Source organism: Mustela nigripes, chromosome 16, assembly GCF_022355385.1.
Source record: "Mustela nigripes isolate SB6536 chromosome 16, MUSNIG.SB6536, whole genome shotgun sequence".
In the NCBI taxonomy this organism is placed as follows: Eukaryota; Metazoa; Chordata; class Mammalia; order Carnivora; family Mustelidae; genus Mustela; species Mustela nigripes.
Window position 1 is genome coordinate 18,564,602 of NC_081572.1, and position 27,142 is coordinate 18,591,743.

At 54.8% G+C, this 27,142-nt stretch overlaps 1 protein-coding gene across 1 annotated transcript; it reads left to right on the forward strand.

The window, feature by feature from the left end:
• The first annotated feature begins 789 nt into the window (after nt 1–789).
• On the forward strand, nt 790–27,142 carry MPP2 (MAGUK p55 scaffold protein 2). The gene is made up of 13 exons (XM_059378450.1): nt 790–894; nt 3,378–3,441; nt 8,407–8,525; nt 18,639–18,791; nt 18,923–19,072; nt 19,430–19,657; nt 20,404–20,535; nt 20,650–20,755; nt 20,839–20,907; nt 21,134–21,295; nt 22,171–22,373; nt 22,773–22,901; nt 24,206–27,142. Exons 2-13 carry the CDS (start codon nt 3,411–3,413, stop codon nt 24,380–24,382), a joined length of 1,659 nt encoding a protein of 552 aa, XP_059234433.1. The 5' UTR covers nt 790–894; nt 3,378–3,410; the 3' UTR covers nt 24,383–27,142.

Genomic DNA, 27,142 nt, shown 5'->3' on the forward strand with positions numbered 1-27,142 from the left:
TTCTGGAAGACAGAGGGGGTTGGGGGACACTGAGGTCAGAGAAGTGCTGGGGCTGGCGCGCCTATGCTAGGCTGTCTGAGCGAAGGATGGTCTCCAGGCTGAACCTACAAGCATTCCAAGGCCATACACTATCTTTTACAAGCAGGTCTGGGGTGGAGCGGAGCCTGGTGAAGGCAGACAGCTAACTGGGTTTAACACTTTACTTCACTTCTTGAGATGGGACTCTGAAGAATGATAGAGAATTACTTCTTTCCCTAAACGGGGGTATGGACCTGTTCTCTGATCCGAACCTAAAATAAGATCTCGAACTCTCTCTCAAAGACGTTTCCCCTGTCTTCTTCCAGAGAGCCTGGGATCCCACTCTTCCCCATTGGAATCCTTCCAAACTGCCCCCTGAGTCTGAGACCCTATGGGAATGCCCCTAGGGGATCTCTCTCAACTCCTCCGGTTCCTTTTCCCAATTGGGAAACGGGATAACCTGGAAAGGTGAGGCAGATCTGGAATTGAAAGGTGGCTCTAAACTGAGAGAAGGGAGCGGAGTAATCGTTCACCATCGCCCTTTTAAGGGATCGCTGGGCGCCAAGGGACGCTCGTTGGAACGGGTCCTAGCTCGGGCTTCCCCCAGTGGAAAGCGAGCAGGGGGTCTTGGGCTGTGCGGTTTCTCCCAAACCACCACCTCCCCGCCTACCCTCTAGCTGCACGGAAAGACTACTTTCTCCGGCTTTTCCCTCGGTATCCAGAGCCCCCCTCCCTTCCTCTCGCCTCTCGGTCTCCGCCCCCTCGCGCAGAGGAGGCCTTGCCGCTTTAAGAGCCGGGGTAGCGATTGACAAGCAATAAACGCGGAGCGCCGGGCTGCGCTGGAGCCGCAACGAGCTAGGGGCTGCCGGGGCGCAGGTAGGCGCCCCCCGACTCCCGGGCCAGCGCCCACCCCAGGGCCCTTGCTTTCTCTTCGTCCAGGCACAACCCTATTCTCTGGGTCGGGTCTCCCCGGGCCCCTTCCTTCAGGCCGTTCCCCTCCCTCCCCACCGCCCGCCACCCTCCTTTCTCGGGGGCGTCTAGAGAGAAATCAAACCCCGCTGCTTCTTGATGCTGGTCGGAGCGGTTAGGGCTCCAAAGTGACATCGGGCACAGAGGTGGTGGCGAAGCTCCGATATCCGCGAGGCCTCTTCGGGGGCTGTGCGGATTCGGGGGACTTTGGAGCCGGGCATTACGTAAGAACAGCGCTGTTAGCGCTTCCGGGGGTTGGGGGCGCGAGACAGAGGTTGCGTGGGTCCCGGTGGCCGCCCCCGGACCCCTTGGGAGGCCAACACCTCAACCTTCCCTGGGAGGGGGTCCTGGGAAGGGGGGCACTGCTTCTTCCCCTTCCAGGCAGTGGGGGGGGGGGGGGGGGGGGGTGGGGGGCCAGGGTTAGGGTCTGGAGACCTGAGAGGGGATCGGTGCCAGGAGAGAAGAGCCGAGGTCAGAAAGTTAGGTCAACTAAGACAGGGGGGGTGGGGAGAGTGAGCACGGGGGCGGGGGGACATCTTTCAGTGACCTCATCCCCTGGTCTCCCGCGGGCGCGCTCGCAAAGAGCCTTCTTTGATGGCTCGCAACACGCCCCCCTTCCGCCAGGTCCTAGCGCCCAGCCATTTAGGGCCCGGCTCTAGGGGCGGGGGCTATCCGATTGTCGTGCAGGTCCGCACGTCTCTGGACGCCCCCATCCCTCCGTCTGTCTACCCCTCCCCACGACCTGTCGTTCTTCAAAGCGCCTTTGTCAGACCTTTCTCTTACAACATCTCTTTGTATGGGTATTAATGGAGGGGTGGATGGGAGGGACGTTGGAGGGAACCTCCCCCTTTCGCTCCGGGTCCGCAACACCTGCTGACCCTGGATAGTGTGAATAGTCTGGGGGTAGGGGTGAGAGGACACCGAGGCCCAGGCTTTTGGAAGCCGAGGTGCGCATTCCCCGAAGCCTGGGCCCCGGGCCTTGGCCCGTAGCCAGACTGGCTTGCCTGGCACCGCTGTTCTCCTGTGGGCACAAGCCAGGCCCCGCCCTCTCAGAGGCCGGGGTGGGGGTGGGGAAGAGCTAGCCGAGGCTGTGGGAACTGATTACCCAGAGAAAAACCCAGGCAGGCTGGGCAAGACTCCAGGGGACAGGATCTTCCCTGCCTCTTCTCACCTTCCAGTCTCTAAGGAAGGCGGATGTCTGGGGTCTGCTCTGCCAGTAACAGTCAGGGAGAACAGCATCAGCCAGGAGAAGGCTCCAGGTTCCAGGTGGTCAGGACTTTGGATGGGGGAGGAGGGAAGGCACAGCAGGGGTGGGCACAGGGGCACTGGCTGGCACAGCAGATCCTGGGCATTTCTTCCAGCCTTGGTGCTAGCCTGACAGAGGGTGCCCTTCTTTTCCCTGAAAACACCTTTCTTCATGTCTTTAGGGGAAGATCCAGGAAGAAGGGGAGTCATCCCCCAACCTTTGTGATTTCTGCCACTTGAGCTCAGATGACCGACCAGCTCTGGTCTGGGGGTGGAAGGGATGGGACTAGAGAGAGGGTTTTCTTAAAACCTGGTGATGATCCCTCTGGGTAGAATCCTTTTTTTGGGGGGGAGAGGAAGTTGTGACTCCCTGCCCCCCAGGGCCCAGCAGGCATTCGGTCCTAAAGTGGGCACTGCCAGCTGCTTCCCCCTTCTCCCCCACCCCTGCTGTGAGCCACTGCCTCTAGTTGTCATAGCAACTGGGAATTAGGGTTTTCTCAAGTAGCAAGTGCCCAGGAAGGCAAAGGGAAGAAGGGTAGTGGGTATCCCTCCTGTACCCTCCCCTGGAGAATAGGGAGCCCCCTGATTTTCTTGTCCCAGCTCTGGACTAAGAAGGGGCAAATGGAGAAAGTGGAAGTCAGAGAGGCCTGGGGAAAGTATGACTTCATTTCTGCCAGCCACACACACACACACATGTTTGTAGAGCACCTACACTGGCTAGGTTTGGGATCCAGAAGCAAAATAAAACAGGTGTAGTTCTTGACTTCATGGAGCTTACAGTCTGGGAATGCCCATCTTTCCGGCTTTTGACTCAGATTCCGGACTCAGACCACCCCCCAAAGAAATAAAGGACAAATGGCAGACAGAAACATAATTTTTTTTTAAAGTCATAAAACCTGGGTGTTCCATGTGGCTCTCTTTATTAGCTTCATGACCTTGGGCAAAGCAATTATCCTCTCTGAACCTCCTCCCCTCCTTCTTGGAGAAAGGGGCATGTGATATCTGCCCTTCTTGCCTTCCAGGTCTGTGGGATCCTGCAGCCTCTAGGGAATGAATGCTCTCATCCCGAGGGGAGGCTCTTCCTAATTCCTTCCCTCATTGCTTTGCCATTGTGCTTTCTCATTCTTTTCTCTCCCCTCTTCTAGGAGAGACATTTCAGAGCCCTCCAAGACCTCACCATGCCAGTTGCCGCCACCAACTCTGAGTCTGGTAAGAAGGGGTTGAGGATGTCCGTTTGTATCCGTGGTTCGGCGAGTGCCAGGCAGGGCCTTGAGGGTGGAGAGCAGTGGTGAGGCACTCCCACAGTCACCAGTAACAATGAACTGTCCCCCACCACTGCTCCATCCTGCTACTCAGCCTTTCCTTTGGACAGCTTCCAAGGCTCTGCTGCACCTGCTCAAGGGTGGGGCCGGAGACATAGCTCAACTCACCTCTGTGGGGGGCCAGAGATGATCCCCAGTATTGCCCAGGGCAATGGCCTGGGGCCAGACTCCTTGGTGAGGTGGCCTTTAGGAAGGGGCCCTTGGAGGATGGCTGGGGGTTGGAGGACAGCCTGATGCCACCAGATTAGTAAGCAGCCTGTGCCAGGGAAGGGCTTGGGGCTGTGTCCTGGGACGCTCGGAGTTGCACGTGGAGAATGCCAGCTGAGGAAGCCTGGACTTGCTTCTCTGGGAGATTGTGGGGCAAGGGAGCTGGTCGCCCAGATGAGCTAGGAAGCCTCAGGGGCAAATTTCTTAGCCTTTTGGAGGCTGTGTCTCTTCTCCTATAAAGAAGTCGATGTGACACTCTAAAGCTGTGACTCGGGAAGTATATTCCTGATAGGGGTACGCACAGTTGTTAAGGGGTGCTCCTGGGTTATGATCTTGGTGAGCCTGTGACCTTGGGTCTTTTTTTTTTTTTTAGGACTTACGTTTTCCCATCTGTAAGATGATGGGATTGGATAAGAAAAGTGTTCTTAACTTTTCTTGGTCCTGGATCCCTTTTTGAGAATCTGATGACAGCTGTGGGCCTTTCTCATAGACAGATGCTTCTCTGTGCACAAAATCTGTATTCTGTTCTGGGGGTTCATGGACCCCATGTGCAGTCAGGGCCCTACCAGGTGAAGTTCCCTATGCTGGAGGCTATGGGCCCTCACACCACAGCCTGCTCTGGTTTTGCTCTGATTTGTCTGATGTTTCACTGCCTGGGTGCTTCCTGCCCCTGCAGTCCCGTCCTTTGCTCCAGGCCTTGCTGCTGCCTCTGCAAGATATTCCGGGCCTCCCAGTTTGGTTAGAGTAACTCACCTGTCCCTCCCCTTCGAGAAAGTGAACTAGGAAAGTGAAGGCTGCTGTGGGTGGGCCAGATCCTAAACTGTGACACCCTTGCCTCCCCTCCCCCCAGAAAGACCTTTTCTCCATGTAGTGGAGGAACTGTACTAATGTCCCCCAGCCCTGGTGGCCTTAGAGGCCTTGGAGGGCTCAGTGCTTCCTACCTTGTGTCCAGCATGCTGAGCCCCCTGGGTTCTTCCCCTGCTCCGGTCTGCCTGGGCCTCACTGTAAGCTGCTTAGGGGTTAATTAAGTCCAACTCTGAGCCTGTGATTAAAGGCCTCTCAATCTGGGGCTGGCCAGTAAACCCATTAATAGTGCCTGGCAGGGCTGTAGAGGGAGGAGAATTTGGCTTCCCTGGCTGCAGGCCACTTGATGGGGGCTTGATGGGGGTGCAGTGGGGACCAGGCAGGGAGTGGAGGCCAGGGGCAAGGGACAAGGGAAGAGGGAACTCGACTGCTTCCTCTGAGGACCCCTGGGGCCCCTGATCCCCTGGGTGTTATGTCATCAGCTACTTCTGCCTTCCTGTATCCAAAGGAAAGAGGATAGGAACAAGCTGCTTAACCTCTTGGATCCTGAGTTTCTTCTGTAAAGAGATGATGTGTGACCCAAGCTATGAGCCTCTTGGCTCTTCCTGCAGGCAGCCCTCCCTGCGCCCACCCTAGGCTGAATTGGCTCCCGGCCTCAAAAATCTGATAATGGGTCTACTTCTTCTAATTTGGTGGCCATTACACTTCCTATAGGCCTGATAAGAGAGGCAGCTGTGGTCAGAGTCACCCACCTCTGAGGTCAGGGTCACCTTCCCTCTCCCCGCTCCCTTCCCAGGGAGATTGGAGCCTTGCGACCTGCAGAGTGAAGCCAACAGTTCCCTTTCCTATGACTCAACACAGCCATTGTCATTGCGGAGGGGAGATGGTGTGAGTGTACTCTCGCAGAGAGACCCACCTCTCCTTCTAGTAAAGTGGAGGGGCCCTTTCCTGAGGGTGGGGGACAGGCTGGGGGATATGTGGGCCATGGCATTGGCTGAGTGTTCAGAGAACTTGCCCCTGGAGTTTTCAGGCCTGGAGCCCTGCCCACTCTGCCCTCTTTACTTGACTCCCTCTTTTCTTTGAATCAAAGCGGCCGTTTTGAGGTGAAGCTGTCCCTTTAAATCTCTCCTGCATCCCTGGGTTAATGTCCTGGTGTGTAATCCCTCCTGCTGCCATGGCAACCAGGGGTGCATTTCGACCTGGTGCCACTCCTCTGGGAATGGCTGTCTGGTGGCAGCCTCAGCTGGTGGTGTCCTCATGGGTACAGGGTGTCAGAGGAATGGAGGCACTGGGCTGGGGTAACGACCAAGTTCTATGCTCCTGCCCACCGGGTTCCATGCTGCGAGAATGCATCCTCACCTTTTCCCTTCCAAGATGCCTGACTTGCCCACCAGTCACCATCCCTAACCTAAGGGGAGGAGCCAATGTGAGATGGGGGAGGGGAGGGGCCACTGCTGCGTTATGGGGTCAGACTGGGAGGCCGCTCCCTTCCCCTCCTTTTCCTCCCGCCCCCCCCCCACGCCTCCCTCCCCATGGCTAGCAGGTGGGGCAGGCATTTGGGGCTTGCGGTATTTGTCCCATGCCACAGTGGTGCCCCTGCTCCTTGCGGAGGGCTGAGAGTCATTCTCGGGGGCTTCCTTTGATTCTGAGGAGGTCATTGTAAAGGAAACTGGGCCTGGAGAAGGAACGTAGAGGTCTGAGGGCAAGAGGAGGAAGTGGCATGCGGGTTTTAGAGGAGAGACTTCCAGAAGAGGAGGGCGGGAACAAGCCGGTGCCAAATCCGCACCCCGCCTTGGGTTTCCCACAGCTGGGCTGTAAGAAGGGGGTCTCTGAGCACCGCCTCCGTTCTTAAGGGGCGGCAGCCTTAACCCCTTGCCCCGCAAACCTCCCCTCAGCCGCCCCCTCCGGACCCCCGCGGGTGCGAACACCGGGTGCGAGGTGCGATCAGGCTCTGGGAGGACCGGGACTCTTTGCCACCGCCCCACTCTCGGCTCTGGCACCGCCCCCTCCCCACCCGGCTGCTCCCGTTGGGGCTTTGGCCAATCAGCAAGGCGGTCAGGGAGACTCAGCCTTGCTATTGGCTGATCCCGCAGCTGGCGCTTCCCCCGAGTCCCGCCTCCTCGAGCGCGGCCCCCCTAGGGCTGGCAGAGCCGCGACAGCTGTGTAGAGGCTACTCGTGGAGCCCCCGGAGCCGGGTGTGGGGGGCAGCCATGGCGGGCAGCCCAGGCAGTGGGGCCTCTTTGGAGGGTGTATCCCTGGGCTCTTCTGAGGAAGCCGATCTCCAGAGGGAAGGTAGGGAAAGTGGGGCGGGGAGGCTGCGCGGGGAGAGCTGGCCCCTTCATCTACCCTCCTTCCTCAGGGTTTGGGCATCTGGAGAGGGCGCCCTGGGAGCGGGCCCTCGGGAACCTAAGGGAGCTGGCCTGGGCAGAGGGCCCTCACTCCCCCGTGCTCTGTCCTCCTCCAAGGCTGACAGGCTTGTGAGTCTGTAGGTGAGGATGGCTGGGGAGGGTGGATCCCAGGATACCCTGGCAGAGTGGGAAGGGTCCCTGCCCTGGCTTCTTTCTGAGGCCTCTAAAGGCCTTGCAGGTGTCTGATCAATACCAAGCCCAGGCCTGGGCAGGAGGGATCTAGAGGGCGGGCTTGGATGTTGTTTCTGGAGAAGGTGGGGAGGAGGAGGGGTTGAGGGGGGGGTTCCCTGAGCCATGTCTGCTTCTCCAGTTTCAGTGCCCCCTCCTCCCCATCCCTGTTCCTTCCTGGAGGAGGGGGTTCTGACAAGAGTGGTGAGAGGAGCCAGGGACTGTGTCCGCCCCCCTCCACGGATTGAGCTCTGTTATGTAGATGCAGGCGTGGGTGGATGGGTGGCAGAGTAATGATACCCCCTGCCCATCTCTGCCCCCAGCTGGGCACACTCTGCTTCTCCCTTCCTCCCCCCAGAACCTGCCACAACTAGGAGCTCCCACCTCCGTGGGTGCATACAGACAAGGCCCACCTCAGATCTCAGCAGCCACTGCCATAGCTGTGTCAGGTATTCTCATGTCCTTGGTTATGTCCCATGGCAGGCTGAGGGGTTGCTGATCCCTGGGCTGACTTGGTCTAATCTCTGCCCTTTGGCACCCACAGCTCCCCCAGGTGCCTGTCTCCCCAGCTCCTGTCAATGTTCTGGGCCGTAACTTTGGCTTCCTATGATCTATATTAACTTCTCAACATTAATAGATCACTCTCTGACTGAGCTGAAGGGCCTGTAGACACTGTCCAGTTCCACTCACCCATTTTACAGGAGGGAAAGACTGAGGCCAGTGAGGGACCATGACTTTTGAAAAATCATGCGGAATTAGTGCTGCTGTTGTACAGCGCACTGTACAGGCTCTGACCTCCTGCATGACTGCCTGCTTGACTCTGGGCCTGCATTCAGGGACACGCTCCAAGTACTGTCTCTCCTATCCCTGAGCCCCCTAGGTGCAGGTGGCTGAGTCCTGGGACTTCAGCCCATCCAGAGATCATGTGAGGAGTCTGTGCCTCTCTGATTCAGGGCAGAACCTGGAACCTGACAAGTGCTTCCCTTTCTCCCCTCTTCCCACATCAGAGTCCATTTCCTGATTCCCAAACCCTCCCACCTGCCTAGGCTAGCATTACCTAGGGCTTAGAGACCAGCTCAAGGAAACTGACTCCCTGCCTACCCTAGACCCCAGCCCTGGACATTCAGGGACCGGGAGTGCCCGAGCTGGGCAGGGGGGAGGGGCTGCCGGAGAGAGGCCGTCTTCTGCTGGACATGGGGGAGGAGGGGTGATTGCTCTGGTGCCCCACTAGTTCCTGTGTCTCATCACCTGCCGCTTCTCCCCAGCCATGCAGCAAGTCCTGGACAACCTGGGATCACTCCCCAATGCCACGGGGGCTGCAGAACTGGACCTGATCTTCCTTCGAGGCATTATGGAAAGTCCCATAGTGAGATCCCTGGCCAAGGTATAGTACTCCAGGGAGGTGGGCACGAGGGCACTGTGCCTAGGGAGTTTATGGGGTGTTGGCCATAGGGTGCTTGGGAAAGGGGCATGTGGCCCAGAAGACCCCCCATGGAGGGACTCTGTGACAATATCCCTGCCCAGGTAATGAGTCTGCAGGACAGCAGATGGTGGGCAGTCCCATACCTGGTCAGTGAGAGTGTGGGCATGCCCAGGTGGATGAGATGACTGCCAGCTTGGAGGGGGGAGGATGGATTGGTGCCTATACCTTGGAGTCTTCAAGAGTTCATCCTGCCTGTCCCTTCTGCCTTTGGGCATTTTGTGCAGATGTCTTTTTAAGGTCACTTGCCATGTGCATCAGGTGGGGGAGAAACTCACTAGGAGAGAAGTTTTTAAGCATTTTGATAGTGGCTCTGCTGGAGGCAGATGCGCTAGGCATTTTGGGAATGTGAAGGGCGGATGTCTAACCTGGTCTGGAGTAGCCAGGGAAGTCTTCCTGGAAGAAGGGCCCCTTGAGCTGAATCTGAAAGACTGAGGAGGAGGGGGAGGGCATTTGGGGCCAGTGGAAGAGCTTGAGCAGAAACAGAGGTGAGAAAAAGCCAGAGGTCTGTGAAGGGACATAAGGGCAGGTGTGAGGCTGAAGCTTCAGGTCTGAGACAGGGAGTGTAAGCTGCAGACATGCTCTCAGGTTGTGGAGGGCACTGGGAGCTGTGCTGGGAGCTTGGGCCTTGTCCTGTTATGTTCTGTAAATGACACGGACCCCTTCATGGGGCTGAGATGTAGGGGACAGTATGAAGGGGACAGGGGAGAGGAGGTGGCTTCGTGGGTTTCAAGTGGGGGTTTGATGATAGGATATGGATGTTTTCGGAGCATCCTCTGGCAGCTCCATGGAGGGTGGTTGTAGGGTCATGGCTGGAGCAGGAAAGGCCAGAGTTGGGGATGACCCTGAGCTAGACTTGTGGTAAACCTTTGGGCTTAAGGGAGGAGAGGACGAAAGAAGTATTTAGGAAGTGAATTGGCAGGGTGTTTGGGTGTGGAAGGTGAGGGGTGGGGGTAACAGGGCACTCAGGATTCTGCGCAGGGGAGGTATGAGGCTAAGGCTCAGAGGCAGGGTTGGGAGGGGTGGGGGTGGGTAGAAGGGTGCCCCCTTTCCTGGGGTAGAGGCAATGGAGTTGCAGGGAATCCTGTCTACTTGCTCAGATTTTCCAGAAAAGGGGGGGGGGTGTTGTATGCTGGAAATCAGAGATCAGGGTTGAACTGGGGCATTTGGAAATGAAGACTCAACTAATCACTAAAGGGAGGGGAGAGGGACCCCACCAAAGCCGGGGAGCAGGATTGACAGAGCCCCAGACTGACTGTGGCAGGTGCCTGACTTTCTAGGGTGGGGGTGATTCAGTCCTGGGATGCTGGGAGTAAAGGGTGTGACTTTGGTCCAGGTATGTGCTGGGTGTCGGCTGTGAAGGCTGAGATGTAGGGGACAGCATGAAGGGGACAGGGGAGAGGAGGTGGCTCAGAGTATCCCTGGGAGGGATGGGGAGGAGGACTGGCAGCAGAGAGGCAGGAAGAAAATGGAGTGAAGGGCGGGGGCTCTCTGAGGTCACCAAGTGTTTGGGGAGAGAGTGGGTAGCTGGAAGAGAAGGCAGAGTTCAGAGAGAGGGAGGTCGGAGATTTCCAAGGAGGAAGGCTTTGGGGGATGACGTGACAATTTAGGGTGTAGCTGCGGCAGGCAGGGAGGTCAGCAACATGCAAGAGGCCCAGAAATGGAAGGTTTGCATGTAGCTGGCGTTGGAATCTAGGGTACGGCAGGCATCGGGGTGGGACAAGACGGAGGCGGGCTCAGGGTCTCAGGGAACGGCGGTGGGGTGGCCAGGAAGTTGGTGATGACAGTGATGAGACAGCGGAGAAGGTAGCCAGGTGGCAGCTTTTCCACAGGGTGGAGAGGGGGACTCTGTCACAGGATGGCTGTGACCGGCTCTGGCATGGGGTGTGGAGGGGGGCCAGGCCTTACTGGAGGGAGAGAGCTGCGCAGGGGATGCTGTGTCCCCTGAAGACCCAGGGAGGTTGCTAATGGCAGAAGGTGAAAGTGGAATGTTCTGGGGAGGAGAAAACTGAGCAGACTGGGGTGGGGTGGGGGAGGGGATTGGAGAAAGGCAGAGCGCCTTCCATTCAGTGGTCAAGGATTGTACTCATGGATTACAAATAAAAATAAAGGATCCAGCATTTCAAACAAAGAGAGTGTGAGCTCCAGCAGGGTGGGGCATGTCTGCCTGTGTCCCCAGGGGCCGAGAACAGTGCCTTGCACAGAGTAGGTGCTCATGGAATATTTGCTCAATGAATGAATGCAGAGAGTGTAGGAAAAAACCGAACAGCTCTCTGAGTATCATCTCCAGGATGGGAACGCTGACCCCACTTTCTTGCATTCTTGCTATGTCTTTATAAGAAAGAAGAAGTGTGATGCTGGGGCACCTGGGTGGCTCAGTGGGTTAAGTCTCTGCCTTCAGCTCAGGTCATGATCCCAGGGTCCTGGGATCGAGCCCCGAATCGGGCTCTCTGCTCAGCAGGGAGCCTGCTTCTCCCCCTCCCCTCTCTCTGCCTGCCTGTCTGCCTACTTGTGATCTCTGTCTGTCAAATAAATCAATAAAATCTTAAAAAAAAAAAAAGGAAGTGTGATGCCGTTGGTACCCCTCCTCAGTCCCACTTCCACTGCTTTCTGTCCCCGCAGGTGACCCCTGGCTTGAGGTAGATGATGTCCCACCCCTGAATGTTTGCCTGTCTTGCCTACCGCTGTGTTCAGATGTACACAATCCGTCCCTAGGATATGGGATTTTAAATGTTCCCTAATGGAATGATAGCGCGAGCCACTTAGGTTTGGGAGAGTTCTAGTTTATGTAAGTAACATGATTCCTGACATAAGTATAGATGGAAATACAGGTAGATTAATTTAATTTTATTTTTAAAGGATTATTTTGACAGAGAGAGAGAACAAGCAGGGAGAGTGGCAGGCAGAGGGAGAGGGAGAAGCAGACTCCTCACCGAGCAGGGAGCCCGATGTGGGGCTCAATCCCAGGACTGTGGGATCATGACCTGAGCTGAAGGCAGATGCTTAACCAACTGAGCCACCCCAGTGCCCCATATAGATTCATTTTAGCTGTTGTGTCGTGTTCCAGTATATGAAATAGAGTATTTATTTATTGGTTCTACTGAGAGACAGGTACAAGAACCTGCCTTGTTGATTTCCCCGCTATTCAGAGCGGCGCTGTGGGGAGCGTCCTTGCATTCCTCTGCTTCTGCGCATGTGTGAGAGTCTCTCTAGGGTTGACACATGGCAGTGGCATTGCTGAATATACACATTTTGACCCTCTCCACCTGTAACCTGCCAAAGCTGATTTCAGAGTAGAATTTATTAGACCATGTCACCTCTGGGTCCTGTTAGATGTTGCCTCTACAGTGAGACAGCCAGTGAAAGAGGGAGCTTTTAGGAAGGCAGAATCTCAGGATTGGAAGTGCCCCTCCAAAGCATGATTGCCCTCAGTGGTGTTCTTCAGTGTCTTTGTCTGGTCCACTGGACAGCTCTCCAGTGAGGGGATTGCCGGCTGGATGACTGTCCCTCACTCAGTCATCTGTCTTCGCTTTGATGAGTATCTGTGGCGTGATCACCGAGTAGCAGATACAGCACTGAGGCTGTGGGAATGAACTGCCGGAGAGTTTGTTCTCTGGAGGGGGTCCAAATCTGTTGGCCTGGGACCTCCCTGTACAGCCTAACCTAGAATCAGCCAGATCAGGAGGTAGACATAAACTCTCTTCTCCAGAATTCATCTTGGGGATAAGCTGGTGAGAATTTCCTCTGAGGAGATTCCCAGGATGGTTTCAGATGCATAAAGCACAGTAGAAGGTGGTGTGGACCTTTCTTCAAAACTGAGACTCCCAGTAAGAGGCTGACGGGCTAGGGGGACCCTGTGACTTCTCTCCATTGAGCTGTGAGACAAGCAAGAAGTGCATCTCCAAAAAGACCATCTGAGCTCAGTAAGAACCCCTCTCATCCCTGTACGTGTAACCCTCTGCAGTGGGCCTTGGTCACTTCCCTCACCAAAAGGTAGAGTTTCTCCATTCTTCAATCTGGACTTGACCACATGACTTGTTTTGGACATTGGGACCTACTTTGTACTCCTCATCAATTTTAATGATTATATGTATAGAGATACAGTTCTAACCTAACAGATAAAAGTACTCAGATCCAGTTGTAAAAAGATCCAGCAGTAAAACCTTGGTTCTCATGGTGAAGTGGCCCATAAACTCAGGAATAGTTAAGCAGGAATTAATAATAGCTATTAATCCCCTTCCCTTACTCTCATGGAGTGGAACTTGCCTCTCTCTGATGGGGCTGTGCAGACCGTGTGGGAGGGGCTGGGCTGAGTAGATCTAAGACCAGGGAGGGGAAGGGCCTCAGGAGACAAATCCAGAAGGAAAGGCTCTGGAGGGAAGTCAAATCTGGCTAACAGATCATAAGTCCGTGGGGTTGGCTGCAGATGACAGCTGCAGCCCTAGCCAGTAGGTGACATCTGGGAAGGCTGACTTGGATCCAGCAGCAGGTGTTTCCGACAACAGGCAAGGCCAAGGTGAGGAATCCAAGTCAGGTGACGTTCAGTAATTCAGGTGAACTGTTACCAGTGGGGACATCTGCTAGCTGGGAGGCCTGTGATCTAATCTATATGAGATGAGGTAGAAAGAACACAGGGTTTGGAGTCAGAAGAGTCACTAGCTGGCTGTGTGATTTTAGTATGTCTGACAACCTCTCTGACCTTTAGTTATTTCTTCTGAAAAGTGGGGATAATGATGTCTCTTTTCCAGAGACATTGGGGAATGTCATGGGTGTAGAAGTGTTTTCCAAACCATAAGGAGTTGTTACAATGCAGTCTTGGCCATGGCCAGAGTTCACTGGGAAGACTCCATTCCTGTGATAAGGCCAGGGTGAGAGTTGACAAAGCAAGACAAGGTCCTAGAAGAATGAAGGAGAGGGGGCAGGTCACTGAAATAGAGATTCTGACCAGGGGACAGGAGAAGTGGAAGCTACAGTGGTGAGGAGTTCAATGTATCAGTCAGCTTCTGCTGGGTAACAAACCATCCCACTGTTTGGTGGCTTAAAACAACCAAGTTTCATTTCTCATGATCTTTTTGATCATTTCGGTGGTTTTGCTGGTCTGGGCTGCTCAGCTGGGGCAGAGTGGTCTAGGACATTCTCCTTCACATGGCTGGTGTCTCAGCTGGGAAGGCTGCAAGGTCTATGATGGCGTGCTCTCTTGTCCTCCAGGAGGGGGCCACTGGAGGGTACTCCACAAGGCAGTCTCAGCAGCAGGGAAGGACAAGCCCCAAGTCCCAAGCACTTTCCAGGCTCTGCTTGCCTCACATTTGTTAATGTCCCACTGACCAAAGCAAATCACATCATCAGTTCCAGATGGAAGAGTGACTTTACCTTCTGGCATACCATTCTCTGGGACTCCTTTCAGTATTTGAGCTATTTAATTATTAGCCTAGACTTCAGGGCTCATAATTCTCAAAATGAGAATTCCCTGTTTTCTGCCATGATCAGAGAGGTTGGCATGGAGGGCAGAAGGAAAAGCTCTCTAAGAAATGGCTAAGAAGTGCGGAGTTTCTGCCTTTGCATTCTGATTCTGGCTATGGATCTGGAGCTGGCAGATCAGGGTTCAGGTACTGGCTGCACCCTTAGCTAGCTGTGTACTTGGTCCAGGCTGGGCTTCAGGAAAATCTCTCATCTGATGCTGGGGAGAGTGACAAATGGAAAGGGGTTGTCAGTATCTAACAAAATCAAACCTGTGTCTTCTGCTTGACCCAGGAATTTACATGGAAGACTTCTCTATAGACAGACAACAGCTGCCCCAGGTTCTTCACTTCAGCCTTATTTGCAATAGTGAAATATTAGAAATAACGTAAAAACCCATGAGATTGGTTGAATAAATTATGGTCCTCCAGTCATGCAGTGAGTCAAATGCAGTAATTAAAATATAATAATAATAATAATAATAAAGAAAGGTCTGCAAGTAGCAGCGTAGAGTGATTTCCAGGGCGTATTGTTAAGTAAAAAACCAAAGAGCAAACCAAGCCAATTAAACAAACAAACAAATCCCAAGGAATCAAAGAGTGGGTATTGTGTTCTATATTTTATGTAAAAAAGAGAAATATGTACTTATTTTTGTGAAAAGAAACAGAATAAATTGGAACTAATAAAATGATCTCCTCTAGTGTGTGTGTGAATAAGGCAGAAGGGATGAGGATGGAAATGAGACTTACTTCCATTTACTTTTTATATAGATTTAAAATTCGAACAATGTAAATGTGCATATTCCAAAAATACAAATAAATTAAAAAGAATGAAAAAAGTTAACTCTGAAACTAAGTGTGGGTAAGTGAATCCATCCACCTATTAGATTGTTAACATAACCATATAGAAAAGGGAATTAATTCTAGTTACTTTTGCTCATAATATTCTGACTGTATACCCTAAGTGAGATATAGGCTAAGGTTGTACTTCTTTTTTCTTTTTCTTTTATAAAGATTTTATTTATTTATTTGGCAGCTAGAGATTGGAAGTAGGCAGAGAGGCAAGTGAGGGTGTGGGGGAAAGCAGGCTTGCCACCAAGCTCAGAGCTGGATGCGGGGCTTGATCCCAGGACCCTGGGATCATGACCTGAGCTGAAGGCAGAGGCTTTAACCCACTGAGCCACCCAGGCACCCCAAGGCTGTACTTCTTAATACAGTAGCCAACAGCCACATGTGAGTATTTATTTATTTTAAATATTTTATTTATTTATTTGACAGACAGATCACAAGTAGGCAGAGAGGCAGGCAGAGAGAGAGAGAGGAGGAAGCAGGCTCCCTGCTGAGCAGAGAACCCAATGTGGGGCTCGATCCCAGGACCCTGGGATCATGACCTGGGTGGAAAGCAGAGGCTTTAACCCATGGAGCCATCCAGGTGCCCGTGACTATTTATTTGAATACTTAAATGGAAGGTATTAAATATGGAATGAGGGAAGGTGAGGAAAATCTTCAGATTTTATTTGGAATAATCAGTATCAACTAATGGCTATAAGTGACACCCCAGAAGGAATGAGCACCAGATGCTCAGATCTTGGTTTCTAAATACCATTCCCTGCCAAAAGGAATCTGAGCTCCTTGGAGAAATTGCTGAGCCCAGACCTGGAGTAGGGAAAGTATAGGATGAGCCCGTGGCAGAAGGAGGAAGGTGCTCAAGGACTGATGGGAAATGTCAAAAGGACGCAGGTGTGTTTGGGGGCTCCTACTGCACAAATTGGGGATAAATTGAGAAAAAGAAGATAGTGATGGTGATGATTTAGAGCACAGGGTAAAAAGAATCCGTAGTGATGCAGAGAGGGGGCTATGGGGAGAGGGGTAAGAGGGGAAAAGGACAAGCTCTCTCTTATAGTAGAAAGCCAACTAATAAATGTAGAAGCAATAACGAGTTAGAAAATCACCATTTTGCAACTCCTAATTTAAGAATTGACTGGGGGGCCTGGTGGTGCAGTTGGGTATGTGTCCAGTTCTTGATTTCAGTGAGATCCAATCCCGCATCCAGCTCTGTCCTGGGCATGGGAGCCTGCTTGGGATCCTCTCTCTCTCCCTCTGCCCCTCCCCGCCCCCTTAAAAAAATGAATTGGTGGGCACCTGGGTGGTTCAGTGGGTTAAAGCCTCTGCCTTCGGCTCAGGTCATGATCTCAGGGTCCTGGGATCGAGTCCCGCATCAGGCTCTCTGCTCAGCAGGGAGCCTGCTTCCTCCTCTCTCTCTGTCTGCCTCTCTGCCTACTTGTGATCTCTCTGTCAAATAAATAAATAAAATCTTTTAAAAAAATGAATTGGCTTAGGCATGTGTCATAAATGAATGCTAAATTCATCAGTGAAAGATTGTTGGGGAGCAAAATAGTCACAGGATCTCGAGGTGTGGGAAAGAGACAAGATGACTTATGTAGAGCACTTGCCTAAATGACTAACCTGAGTCTAATCATGGGGATATAATCGGGAAAATCCATTTTACAAACAACTTGCCTGAACTTAAAAATGTCCTGAAAGACCAAAAGTTATTGGGATCTGGTCTAGATTAAAGGGGAATAGAATGGGGTGCCTGGGTGGCTCAGTGGGTTAAGCCTCTGCCTTCAGCTCAGGTCATGATCTCAGGGTTCTGGGATCGAGTCCCGCATCAGACTCTCTGCTTGGCGGGGAGCCTGCTTCCTCCTCTCTCTCTCTGCTTGCCTCTCTGCCTACTTGTGATCTCTCTCTGTCAAATAAATAAATAAAATCTTTAAAAAAACTTAAAAAAAAAGGAGAATAAAATGATGGGACAATGAAATGTAACACCTGGTGCTTGTTGAGATTGCCCATCAGGGACAAACAAAACAAAACAACAAAAACAAAAACAAAACAACAACAATAAAACCCCACAAAAATGAATCTATAAGGGGAAATGTTTGGGACAACAGTGAACATTTAAATAGAGATTGTCTACTAGATTATATTATATCAGCGTTTTTTTTTTTTAAAGATTTTATTTATTTATTTGACAGAGAGAAATCACAAGTAGATGGAGAGGCAGGCAGAGAGAGAGAGAGAGAGGAGGAAGCAGGCTCCCTGCCAAGTTGAGAGCCCGATGCGGGACTCGATCCCAGGACCCTGAGATCATGACCCGAGCCGAAGGCAGCGGCTTAACCCACTGAGCCACCCAGGCGCCCCTATATATCAGCGTTTTAATGTTGAACTTCCTGTGTGTGATACGGGATTGTAGTTTATGTGGCAGATCTCCTGTTTGTTCTTAGGTGATGTATGCTGAATGACTCTGGGGTGAGGTGACTTCTTTTTCAAACGACTCAGAGAGAAAAAAGTCTTCATGTATATCCCTGACCCGGCACTCCTTACTTCCTGACCCAACTAACATGACTCTCCTGGCTGGGCTGGGCTGCCTTTCCCTTTTTCCAGAGCAACACCTTTTGTCGTGGAGCCCAAGGTTGGTAGAGTGACAAATAGGTACAGGGCCTTCTCCTGGTACTGTAGGCTGTTGACCCTTGAACAACATGGGTTTGAACTTGTGAGTTAACTTATATGTAGATTTTTCTTAATAAATACAGTGCCTCAAATATGTTTCCTCTTCCTTATGATTTTCTTAACACTTTCTTTTCCTTAGCTTACTTTATTGTAAGAATACAGTATATAATCATATAACATAGAAGATATGGTTAACCAACTGTTTATATTATCCGTAAGACTTCAGCCAACAGTAGGCTATTAGTAATTACATTTTCGTGGAGTCAAAAGTTACATAGCGATTTTTTAAAAAGATTTTTTTTTTTTAATTTGACAGAGAGAGAGAGAGAGACAGTGAGAGAGGGAACACAAGAAGAAGGAGTGGGAGAGGGAAAAGCAGGCTTCCCATTGAGCAGGGAGCCTGATGCGGGCCTCAATCCCAGGATCCTGGGATCATGACCTGAGCTGAAGGCAGACGCTTAACGACTGAGCCACCCAGATGTCCCATACATAGCAATTTTTGATGGTGCAGGATTGGTGTGCCTAACCCTCGTGTTCTGCAAGGGTTAATTGTACTGATTTCTTCTCTCCTCCCCCCCTGGGAGCACTGGCCTGAAGGTCTGGAGACCCAAGCTTGGGTCCCTGTGACCTTGAACAAGTTGCTCCACCTCTCCTGCTTCCTCATCCTGGGGTACAGGATGTCCAGGACCGTGCCGTCACGTGGAAAAAGCTGTCCTTGAACTCACAGGCTTATAAGGTCCCGGGGGGTGGGGACAGCTTGATGATTTTAATGGCCCTCTGTGACAAGAGGATGGGAATGAACGTTTGGGCTTGAATTCTTCCTTCTATAAACTGGATCCTCATCATCGTTTGGGGCAAGAAAGGGGAAAGCAAGGTATGTGTGTGTGTGTGTGAATGTGCTTGTGTCTGGGTGAGCGAGCATCTGAAGCTGGTGTCAGAAACGATGCGGAGGTTGAGGTCGGAAGTCAGGATCTGAGCAGGTAGGGGACAGTGGTACCTCAGGCTTCTTGGTGATCCTCAGGTGTCACCTGTTCTGCTCATCCCCCACCAGGCCCATGAGCGGCTGGAGGAGACCAAGCTGGAGGCAGTGCGGGACAACAACCTAGAGCTCGTGCAGGAGATCCTCCGGGACCTGGCCCAGCTGGCAGAGCAGAGCAGCACAGCCGCGGAGCTGGCCCGCATCCTCCAGGAGCCCCACTTCCAGGTTCGGGCCCTGGGCTGGGGTGGGGGCTGGGGCAGGCTGCGGGGAGGGGGCTGGCAGGACATTAGCACAGGAATGGGAAGGGACCATGGGACACTGTCTCATGGTTTGCCCTCTTTCCACTACCTCCACAGTCTCTCCTGGAGACACACGACTCTGTGGCCTCTAAGACCTATGAGACACCACCCCCCAGCCCTGGCCTGGACCCCACCTTCAGCAACCAGCCAGTACCTCCTGACGCAGTGCGCATGGTGGGCATCCGCAAGACAGCTGGAGAGCATCTGGTGAGGCTGCAAGGCGGGGCTGGGGCTGGGGGTCTGGAGGGGGCACTGAGAGTAACTGGTGGGGACCAAATCTGGTCAGGAGAGGGCCGAAGAGGAAGATGGGCCCATGCAGCTCCTGGAGTCCACAGACCCTGTGCACCTGAGCTGCGCACAGAAAGTGCCCACTCTCCCTCCATGAATGCCCCCCTGAGTGAAGAATTTGGTCAGAGAGTTGGAAGAGGAGGAGTCTGCGAGGCCGAGTCCGGGATAGAAGGGGGTGAGGATGGGAATGGAGGGGTGCTTAGGAGACCCATCCGAAGATTCCAGCTTGGAGCCCCTTGGAGCCCCTTCATCATGCCGGCCCTCTATCCTCTCCAGGGTGTGACGTTCCGCGTGGAGGGCGGCGAGCTGGTGATCGCACGCATCCTGCATGGCGGCATGGTGGCTCAGCAAGGCCTGCTGCACGTGGGCGACATCATCAAGGAGGTGAATGGGCAGCCGGTGGGCAGTGACCCCCGTGCGCTGCAGGAGCTCCTGCGCAGTGCCAGTGGCAGCGTCATCCTCAAGATCCTGCCCAGCTACCAGGAGCCCCATCTGCCCCGCCAGGTGGGTCCCTCCACCAAGCTCCCCACTCCCACCCAGACTCAGGCCCAAGGGGCAGCCGCCAGGGTGACATCCCGGGGGTGAGAGTGCCCCATCTCCCGCATGCTCGTGCATTGGCCCTAGTTGTGGGCACTCATACACATGTGCAAGGGACACGTGCACATTTAAGGCCTGGGGTGCCCACAGGAGCGCCCGTGTAGATGCAGCCCTGCATCTGCAGATGCGAACAGGGTGCACGCATGCGCAACGTTAGGTAGCCACGTGTCCTGTATGGCTGCCTCCTGGTTGGTGGATTGTGGGGGTCTGGCTGCTCTGTCCGTCTTCTCCGGTGGGCTCTCCAGCCATCTGCCAGAGCCCACTGGGCCAAGGGGAGAGTGTGGGTAGACCGAGGGATCCTGGTTTATGTGCCAGGATTGTGTCCCTTCCTCAGTGATCCCGCCTTTTCCTTAGTGGATGGATCTATGCACCCCCCTACCCCCGGCAGAGACGCCATCACTCTGAATCCTTTTGTTCTAGATGCAAAGGGAGGCTGGTCCCAGGGAGGTGGCTGGGTGGGTCTGGGGTGCGTCATGCCTGGAGAGGGACGGTGCCCAAGCCTCTTGCATCTTTGTGAAGGTAGGGGGAACACAGGGGACTGTGTGACACTCCCCCACCCTCAGGAGGGGGACGTGGGGTGGGGCTGGTCTGAGAAGGGTACTGCCCTCCAGCCTTCCCTTCTTCCTTTGACCCTTCTGTGATCCCTGGCCCAGGTATTTGTGAAATGCCACTTTGACTATGACCCGGGAAGAGACAGCCTCATCCCCTGCAAGGAGGCGGGCCTGCGCTTCAGTGCTGGGGACTTGCTGCAGATTGTAAACCAGGATGACGCTAACTGGTGGCAGGTGCGGCTCCGTGTCTGTCTCCTGTTGTGGTGTGGGAGGGGGTGGGAGGCGAGGTGAGGGCCTGGGGAGGTGTCTTCTCACTCAGGGCAGGTCTTTGTCCCATATCCCTTGCAGGCATGCCATGTGGAAGGGGGCAGCGCTGGGCTCATCCCCAGCCAGCTGCTGGAGGAGAAGCGGAAAGCCTTTGTCAAACGGGACCTGGAGCTGACACCCACTTCAGGTATGAGGGTCCTCCCTGGAACCCCTAGTCTGGGATCCGACACAAGCCTACCTGGCCTCACTCGCCCATCTCTCTGTGGCCAGGGACGCTGTGTGGCAGCCTTTCAGGAAAGAAAAAGAAGCGAATGATGTATTTGACTACCAAGAATGCAGGTGGGTGTTGGAGACCCCCTCCTTGTCCTCCAACACGGTCTGCCCCCCTCCCAGCCGCCAAGGACTTGTGCGCATGCTCTCCCTCCCTGTGCTTATGCTGCCAGTCTTGTCCGTGGGCCCTGGCTACTCTCTCTTTGCTGCCCCTAGCCCCAGCCCCTTGGCCCTTGGCCCCTGACCCCTCCTATGCCAGCCGCGTAACCTGATGACTACCCCTCCCTGTGTTCAGAGTTTGACCGCCATGAGCTGCTCATTTACGAGGAAGTGGCCCGCATGCCCCCCTTCCGCCGGAAAACCCTGGTGCTGATCGGAGCCCAGGGAGTGGGCCGGCGCAGCCTGAAGAACAAGCTCATCATGTGGGATCCGGATCGATACGGCACCACAGTGCCTTGTGAGTGGGAGCTGGGCCCTGCTGGGTGGGGGGCCAGGAGGCAGGAGTGCCCTAGGGGCCAGGGCCACATTCACTGAGTGGGCCTGTGCAGGTCATCAAGTCAAGTGATACTTTTGGAGGGGGGTGCGCCCCCAGCGGGTGATGGGGGAACTGCAGGCCGGAGAGGGTTTGGGACGCCCTCTTTTGAACCTGTGGCCTGGGTAGGCTGAGCAAGGCTTACCTCTCCTTCTGTCATGTTTCACTTGCTAAAAACCCAGTTGGGGGGGGGGCACCCGAGGGGCGCAGTCAGTTAAGCATCTGCCTTTGGTTCGAGTCATGATCCCCTGACTCCTGAGATGGGTCCGGATCGGGCTCCCTGCTCAGTTGGGGAGCCTGCTTCTCCCTCTCCCTTTGCTCCTGGCTCATACTCCTTTGCCCTCACTCTCTCTCTTTTAAATAAATAAATAAAATCTTAAACAACAACAACAAAACCCTGTTGGGAACCCGTGTGAAACAGGGCCTCATGTAGTGACAGAACCAGCAGGGGTGGTCAGAGCTCCTGGCTCCTGGAGGCAGGAACCTGAATGCTGACCCCAGATCCGCTTGACCTTGGTGGGTGGCTTTGGGGTGCCCATTGCCCCCCTGGGACTCAGCTTCCCCATCTGTGAGCGCTGGGCTGGAGCAGTGAACTCTGGAGCCCCCACCCCAATATGGATGTCTCGGATCTGTGGGTATCAATGGTGAGGGCGAGGGCATGGGGCATGGGAAGGCAGCAGTGCACTGAAGGTGGAGGGGAGCTGCACCTGCTGGGCTGCGTGGCTCCCGTAAGACATGTACACGTGTGTCTGAGGCGGCACACGGCCTGCATGTGTTCATTCAGGCCCTCCCTCCCCCAGACACATCCCGGCGGCCCAAGGACTCGGAGCGGGAAGGCCAGGGCTATAGCTTTGTGTCCCGTGGGGAGATGGAGGCCGACATCCGGGCGGGACGCTACCTGGAACATGGAGAATACGAGGGCAACCTGTATGGCACACGCATCGACTCCATCCGGGGTGTGGTTGCCTCCGGCAAGGTGTGCGTGCTGGATGTCAACCCCCAGGTAGGGTCTCAGCCTGCTTGTTCCCAGCCTGCCCACTTCCCCTCTGTGCACTCTGCTGCCCACCTCCACCCCGCCACATACTCCGCATATATTTCCAGGCCCTGGTCTCCCAAGCAGCTCCCCCATATAACCCCTCAGCTCCTGCTAGGGACCCAACACACCTAGAACCTTTTTCTCAGCCTCCCAGGCCCCCCACTCCTCTAGCCTCCTCTGGTGTCCCAAACCCCAGCCACCTGCCAGTGGTTCCTCTACCATTCATCCCCGGGACTCAGGTCCCAGGATGCCAGGTACCATTTCCCCATCATTTCCAGATATCTGCCCCCCCCACCCAGTTATCCTTCACCAACCTTCTAGGATGTCTGTGGGGATAGACTCCCCCATCCCCTTCTCTTCCTGCAGGCAGTGAAAGTGCTGAGAACAGCTGAGTTTGTCCCTTACGTGGTGTTCATCGAGGCCCCTGACTTTGAGACCCTCCGGGCCATGAACCGGGCTGCCCTGGAGAGTGGGGTATCCACCAAGCAGCTCACGGTGAGGGCTCCTATGTATGCTGGGAGGGGTCCGGTGGTTGCCTTGGGGAGAGGACAGGCTGGGAATGAGGGAAAGATGAGGGGAAGAAGGTGGCATCGGGGAAGGGGAGAGGGGCCCACCCGAAGTATCAGTGAGTTTGGACTTGTGATTCCCGCTTTATAGATGTGAAAATAGAGGTCTGGGCAAGGAAGTGAAGTGTCCAAAGTCTTACAGTCAGGGATTCGGCTAGCCTTGGCTGCAGGAGCTTTTGCCAGCCCCACAGCTCCTTCCATTCTATGGGGACAGAGTGCTGACCAAAGGGAGTCCAGAGGGCCAGTGGGAGATGTGTGGGCAGAATGGACCAGGTGGTGTGAAGGTGTCCATAGCTGGAGGGAAAGGCTGAAGGGAAGGAGGAAGCTGGAGGCTGGAAGTCTGGCTGGAGGGATGAGTTAGCGTTAGGGAGGAGGAGGCTTCCAGTCAGGTATTACAGGACCCCAGGACACCTACCTCCCCACCAGGAACCCCTTAGAGCAGCCTTCCTCTTCCCAGGGAGATGTTGGGTTTGCCGAATTCTGGGCTCAGGGGTCCATCTTCTGGCCATATCTGGTACTGCAGCTCTCAGGCGCTAGGTCAGAGTCCCGCTGAGGCGCTGGAAAAGGCTGCCTGGGCTGGGCTCCAGGCTGAAGTCCCCGGCACAAACGTAGCCATCTGGGGTCACTGGGACATAGCTGGGCCAGTCCTAGAGCTCCCACCTTGACTTATTTAAGTCATTATTCAAAGTTCCCTCTGCATTCCTGCCTGGCCAGCTGCCCAGCTCTGACTAGGTGTGGGATGGTGGTTCCTGGGGTTACCCCAGTAACAGCATGCCTGGGAGGTGTATCTCAGGCTGCGGGGGTTAAGGGCGCCTGGTTAGAGTGGAGGGAGCATTGACTTTGGAGTCAGGTGGACCCTGTGCACCTGCTGGCCAGGTGACCTCCCTGTACCTCAATGTTCTCTGTTGGAAATGGCAAATAATGAGTCCTGCCTTACAGAGCCACAGTAAAGATTATGTGGGTTGCAAAGCAGTTAGTATGCCCTGCTTGGCACTCACTGAAGTTTATTTCCTTCCTTCCTTCCCTCTTTTCACCTGTTAGTCTGTCCAGAGTTGCCGGAGAGCCGCCCTGGGGCATGTGGGGAGGGGCTCCTGCCTCCTCAGCCTGGGGAGCCCATACTTGATATGACTGGGCTCTGGGGAACGGGGACAGATAGGGAAGGCTGCCAATTCCCCCGACGATGGGGGTGAATGTGGGGGACACTGATGGCCGGGAGGGTCCCTTGTGCCGCAGGAGGCTGACCTGAGGAGGACCGTGGAGGAGAGCAGCCGCATCCAAAGGGGCTACGGGCACTACTTCGACCTCAGCCTGGTCAACACCAACCTGGAGAGGACCTTTCGTGAGCTCCAGGCTGCCATGGAGAAGCTACGGACGGAGCCACAGTGGGTGCCCGTCAGCTGGGTGTACTGAGACTGTTCATGGGGACTGCACCCCTCTGGGCTGTGACCCAGAACCCTGAATCCATCCCCTCCCCCAGCCATGACCCCCAGTCCTGGTCCTTAGCTCTCATCCCCTGCCGTCTGGCTCTCCCTGGGTGTCATTGGCTCCTAGCGGGCCCTAAGCTGTTCCACACAGATGCGCGCACTGCCAAGGAGGTGGGTGTTCATGGGGCACCACCGTGCCCAGGTGCTGCCCACTCCCGATGCCCCCTGGCCACCGGATGTCCTTCTCTGAGGGCCAGGCTATATGCTGTCTCCCGGAGTGTGTCAGAGTCACCTCCATAATGCCCAGTGCAGAGAAGAGGAAAGCTGCTCTGGGGCCTTGTGGCCAGTAGGTACACTGCCCCTGGCCACCTCTCTCAAACCGCCCTTTCCCCTTGGACTGGCCACGCCCATTCCATTCCCGGGCTCCTCCCGCCCCTCCTCCCTGTGGGGCACGAGTCCCTGGGAGCAGGCCTGGCCGTCCAGGGCAGTGGTCCCGCCTGGGGCCCTCTTGAAGGCTGGGGGAGCCAAAGCTTGAGCCGGCTGCCACAGCCAGGGAGCAGCGCCGTCCCAGCTCCCTGGGGATGAGGCAGACACCCGCAAGTGGACCCCACACCGTCCTTCCGTCCTGCACAGCTTTTCACTGCCGAAGTCTCTCCATGGACTTCTCCGGATGTGCCCCTGGCAGGGCAGCTCTGCTCCCCGCAGGGCTCAGCGCAGGGAGGGGTGAGCTGACGTGTGACAGGGAGCCTGTGACTGCTGACCATGGCTGGGGGAATGGTGGGGGGGAGGTTGGTGGCGCGTCTGGGCTCCCTGTTCAGGACCACAGTCCATCCTGGTCCCTCCGGTGGGGTCCAGGGGGCCCACTCTCATCAGGTGTGCCTGCGGGACTGAGGATGGGTGCAGAGAGGAGCTCGCCAGCCGGCCATGGAGCAGGGGCTTGGCAGAGGACGTCTGTGCTCTAGCCGGCTCCCTGTTGTACAACTCCAGGGGGCGCCATCCACACTGTTTCTGCCTGCGCAGCTTAGGTTCCGCAGGCCGGGGCACCTGGTCTGTGTTTGTGCTGTTTGCGTGTGTGTGAGTCTCGGTTTGGGGAGAAGAGAAGCAAAGGGTTGTTTTGCTTTGGAGGTCACGTTTTGGGGCCCTATTTTGGGGGCTCCCCATCAGTCCCCATTTCTTATGAGACCCTGATCCCAGTTTCCAGGGCCTTGGCCCTCCCTGGATGTCTTTCTCCCCCTCTCCTAGTGTCCCCCTATCCCACACGACACGCTCGAGTCCTTGGGGAAGGCAATTGTGTAAGATAGGAGAATCCCTTTTAAGAATGCCGTCCTAGACTTCCCCAGGCACCTGGCCCTTGTCCCTCTCTGTGACCCCGTCTGGGGTGAGCCTGTCCTTGCAGGGACCACCCTGTCAACCCCACCACCAGCCAGCCCCTCTGTCCTTCCTAGTTCTCTGAGTGTCTGATCAGTCTTCGCTGCAGGTTCAGCCCGAGCTGGCCCCTGAACCACTGTGTGCCCATTTCCTAGGGAAGGGGAGGGAGAAGAAACAGAATATTTATTACAAAGTTAGAAATATATTTATTATATTAGGGATCTCATTTGCATTTGCCTAGGATATGCAAATGAGATATAAAGGTCAAGCCTGCTGCCATCTCATTTGCATAGCTTGGCATCCACTATGCAGTCACCTTTATACTCCTCTTTCCCCTTTCATCAGTGTTCTTTTAATCCTCATTCCAGCTCTTCCTTGCATCACCCTTAGCCACTGCCCAAGGGGACCAGGAGGGGAGGAAGCGCTGCTCTCCTCCCGGTGGAGACAGTGGTGGCCTTTGTCAGTTCCCACCTCACCTGGGGCGCTTGGGAGTAGAAGCAGTGGAGGATCTGCAGGTGCAGCCCCCTCCCCTTGGTTAACCCTCGAAGTCCCCTAATGGAAAGAGCATCCTCGGATGGAGGTGGGGGAGCCCCGCCTAGGGTGCTGGGCACCTTGCTGAGGAGCTGCCACCTGGCCCTGCCGGACAGATCTCCTGCGCTGATGCTGTTCTGGCTTCTGGCACCTTCACCTCTAGTGATGCCTGGGGGACAGGGCTGGGCCCCTCCTCACCTGTCTTCATCCCATCAACTGCGTCCTACCTCCCCTACACAAGCCCCACTCACTCCCCGGCCCGGGGCTGGGTTGGAGCAGGTGTGTGCCCATCACATTACCTCTCTGACCCTATCCTCCTTCCCTGGATGCTTGTATTTGGGGCACCTTGGGGTAATGAGGACTCTGCCCCACACTGTCCACACTCAGTGGCCCTGTTGCCCTTCCCCTCTCCCCTCCCTCAGCCAAATCCTGAGCTTTTGCTCTGACTGGTTTTCTTTCTTTTCCTTTGATTAAATGTGAAAACAAAGGCTTCTGGGCTCTGTATGTCTTCGGTTGGGGCCCGGCGTATGGTTTTGGTACAGGGTGAGAATGGGGAGCCCAGCACAGACGATTCTGGAATGGAAATCAGAGTGACTTGTGTCCAGTGATGTCTTCTACGATTTCCCATCTCCCCATTCCACGTGCCCCATCACCAGAAGATGCTTGTTCTAGGGGCGCCTGGGTGGCTCAGTGGGTGAAGCCTCTGCCTTTGGCTCAGGTCATGATCTCAGCGTCCTGGGATCGAGTCCCACATCGGGCTTTCTGCTCGATAGGGAGCCTGCTTCCTCCTCTCTCTCTCTGCCTGCCTTTCTGCCTACTTGGGATCTCTCTCTGCCAAATAAATAAA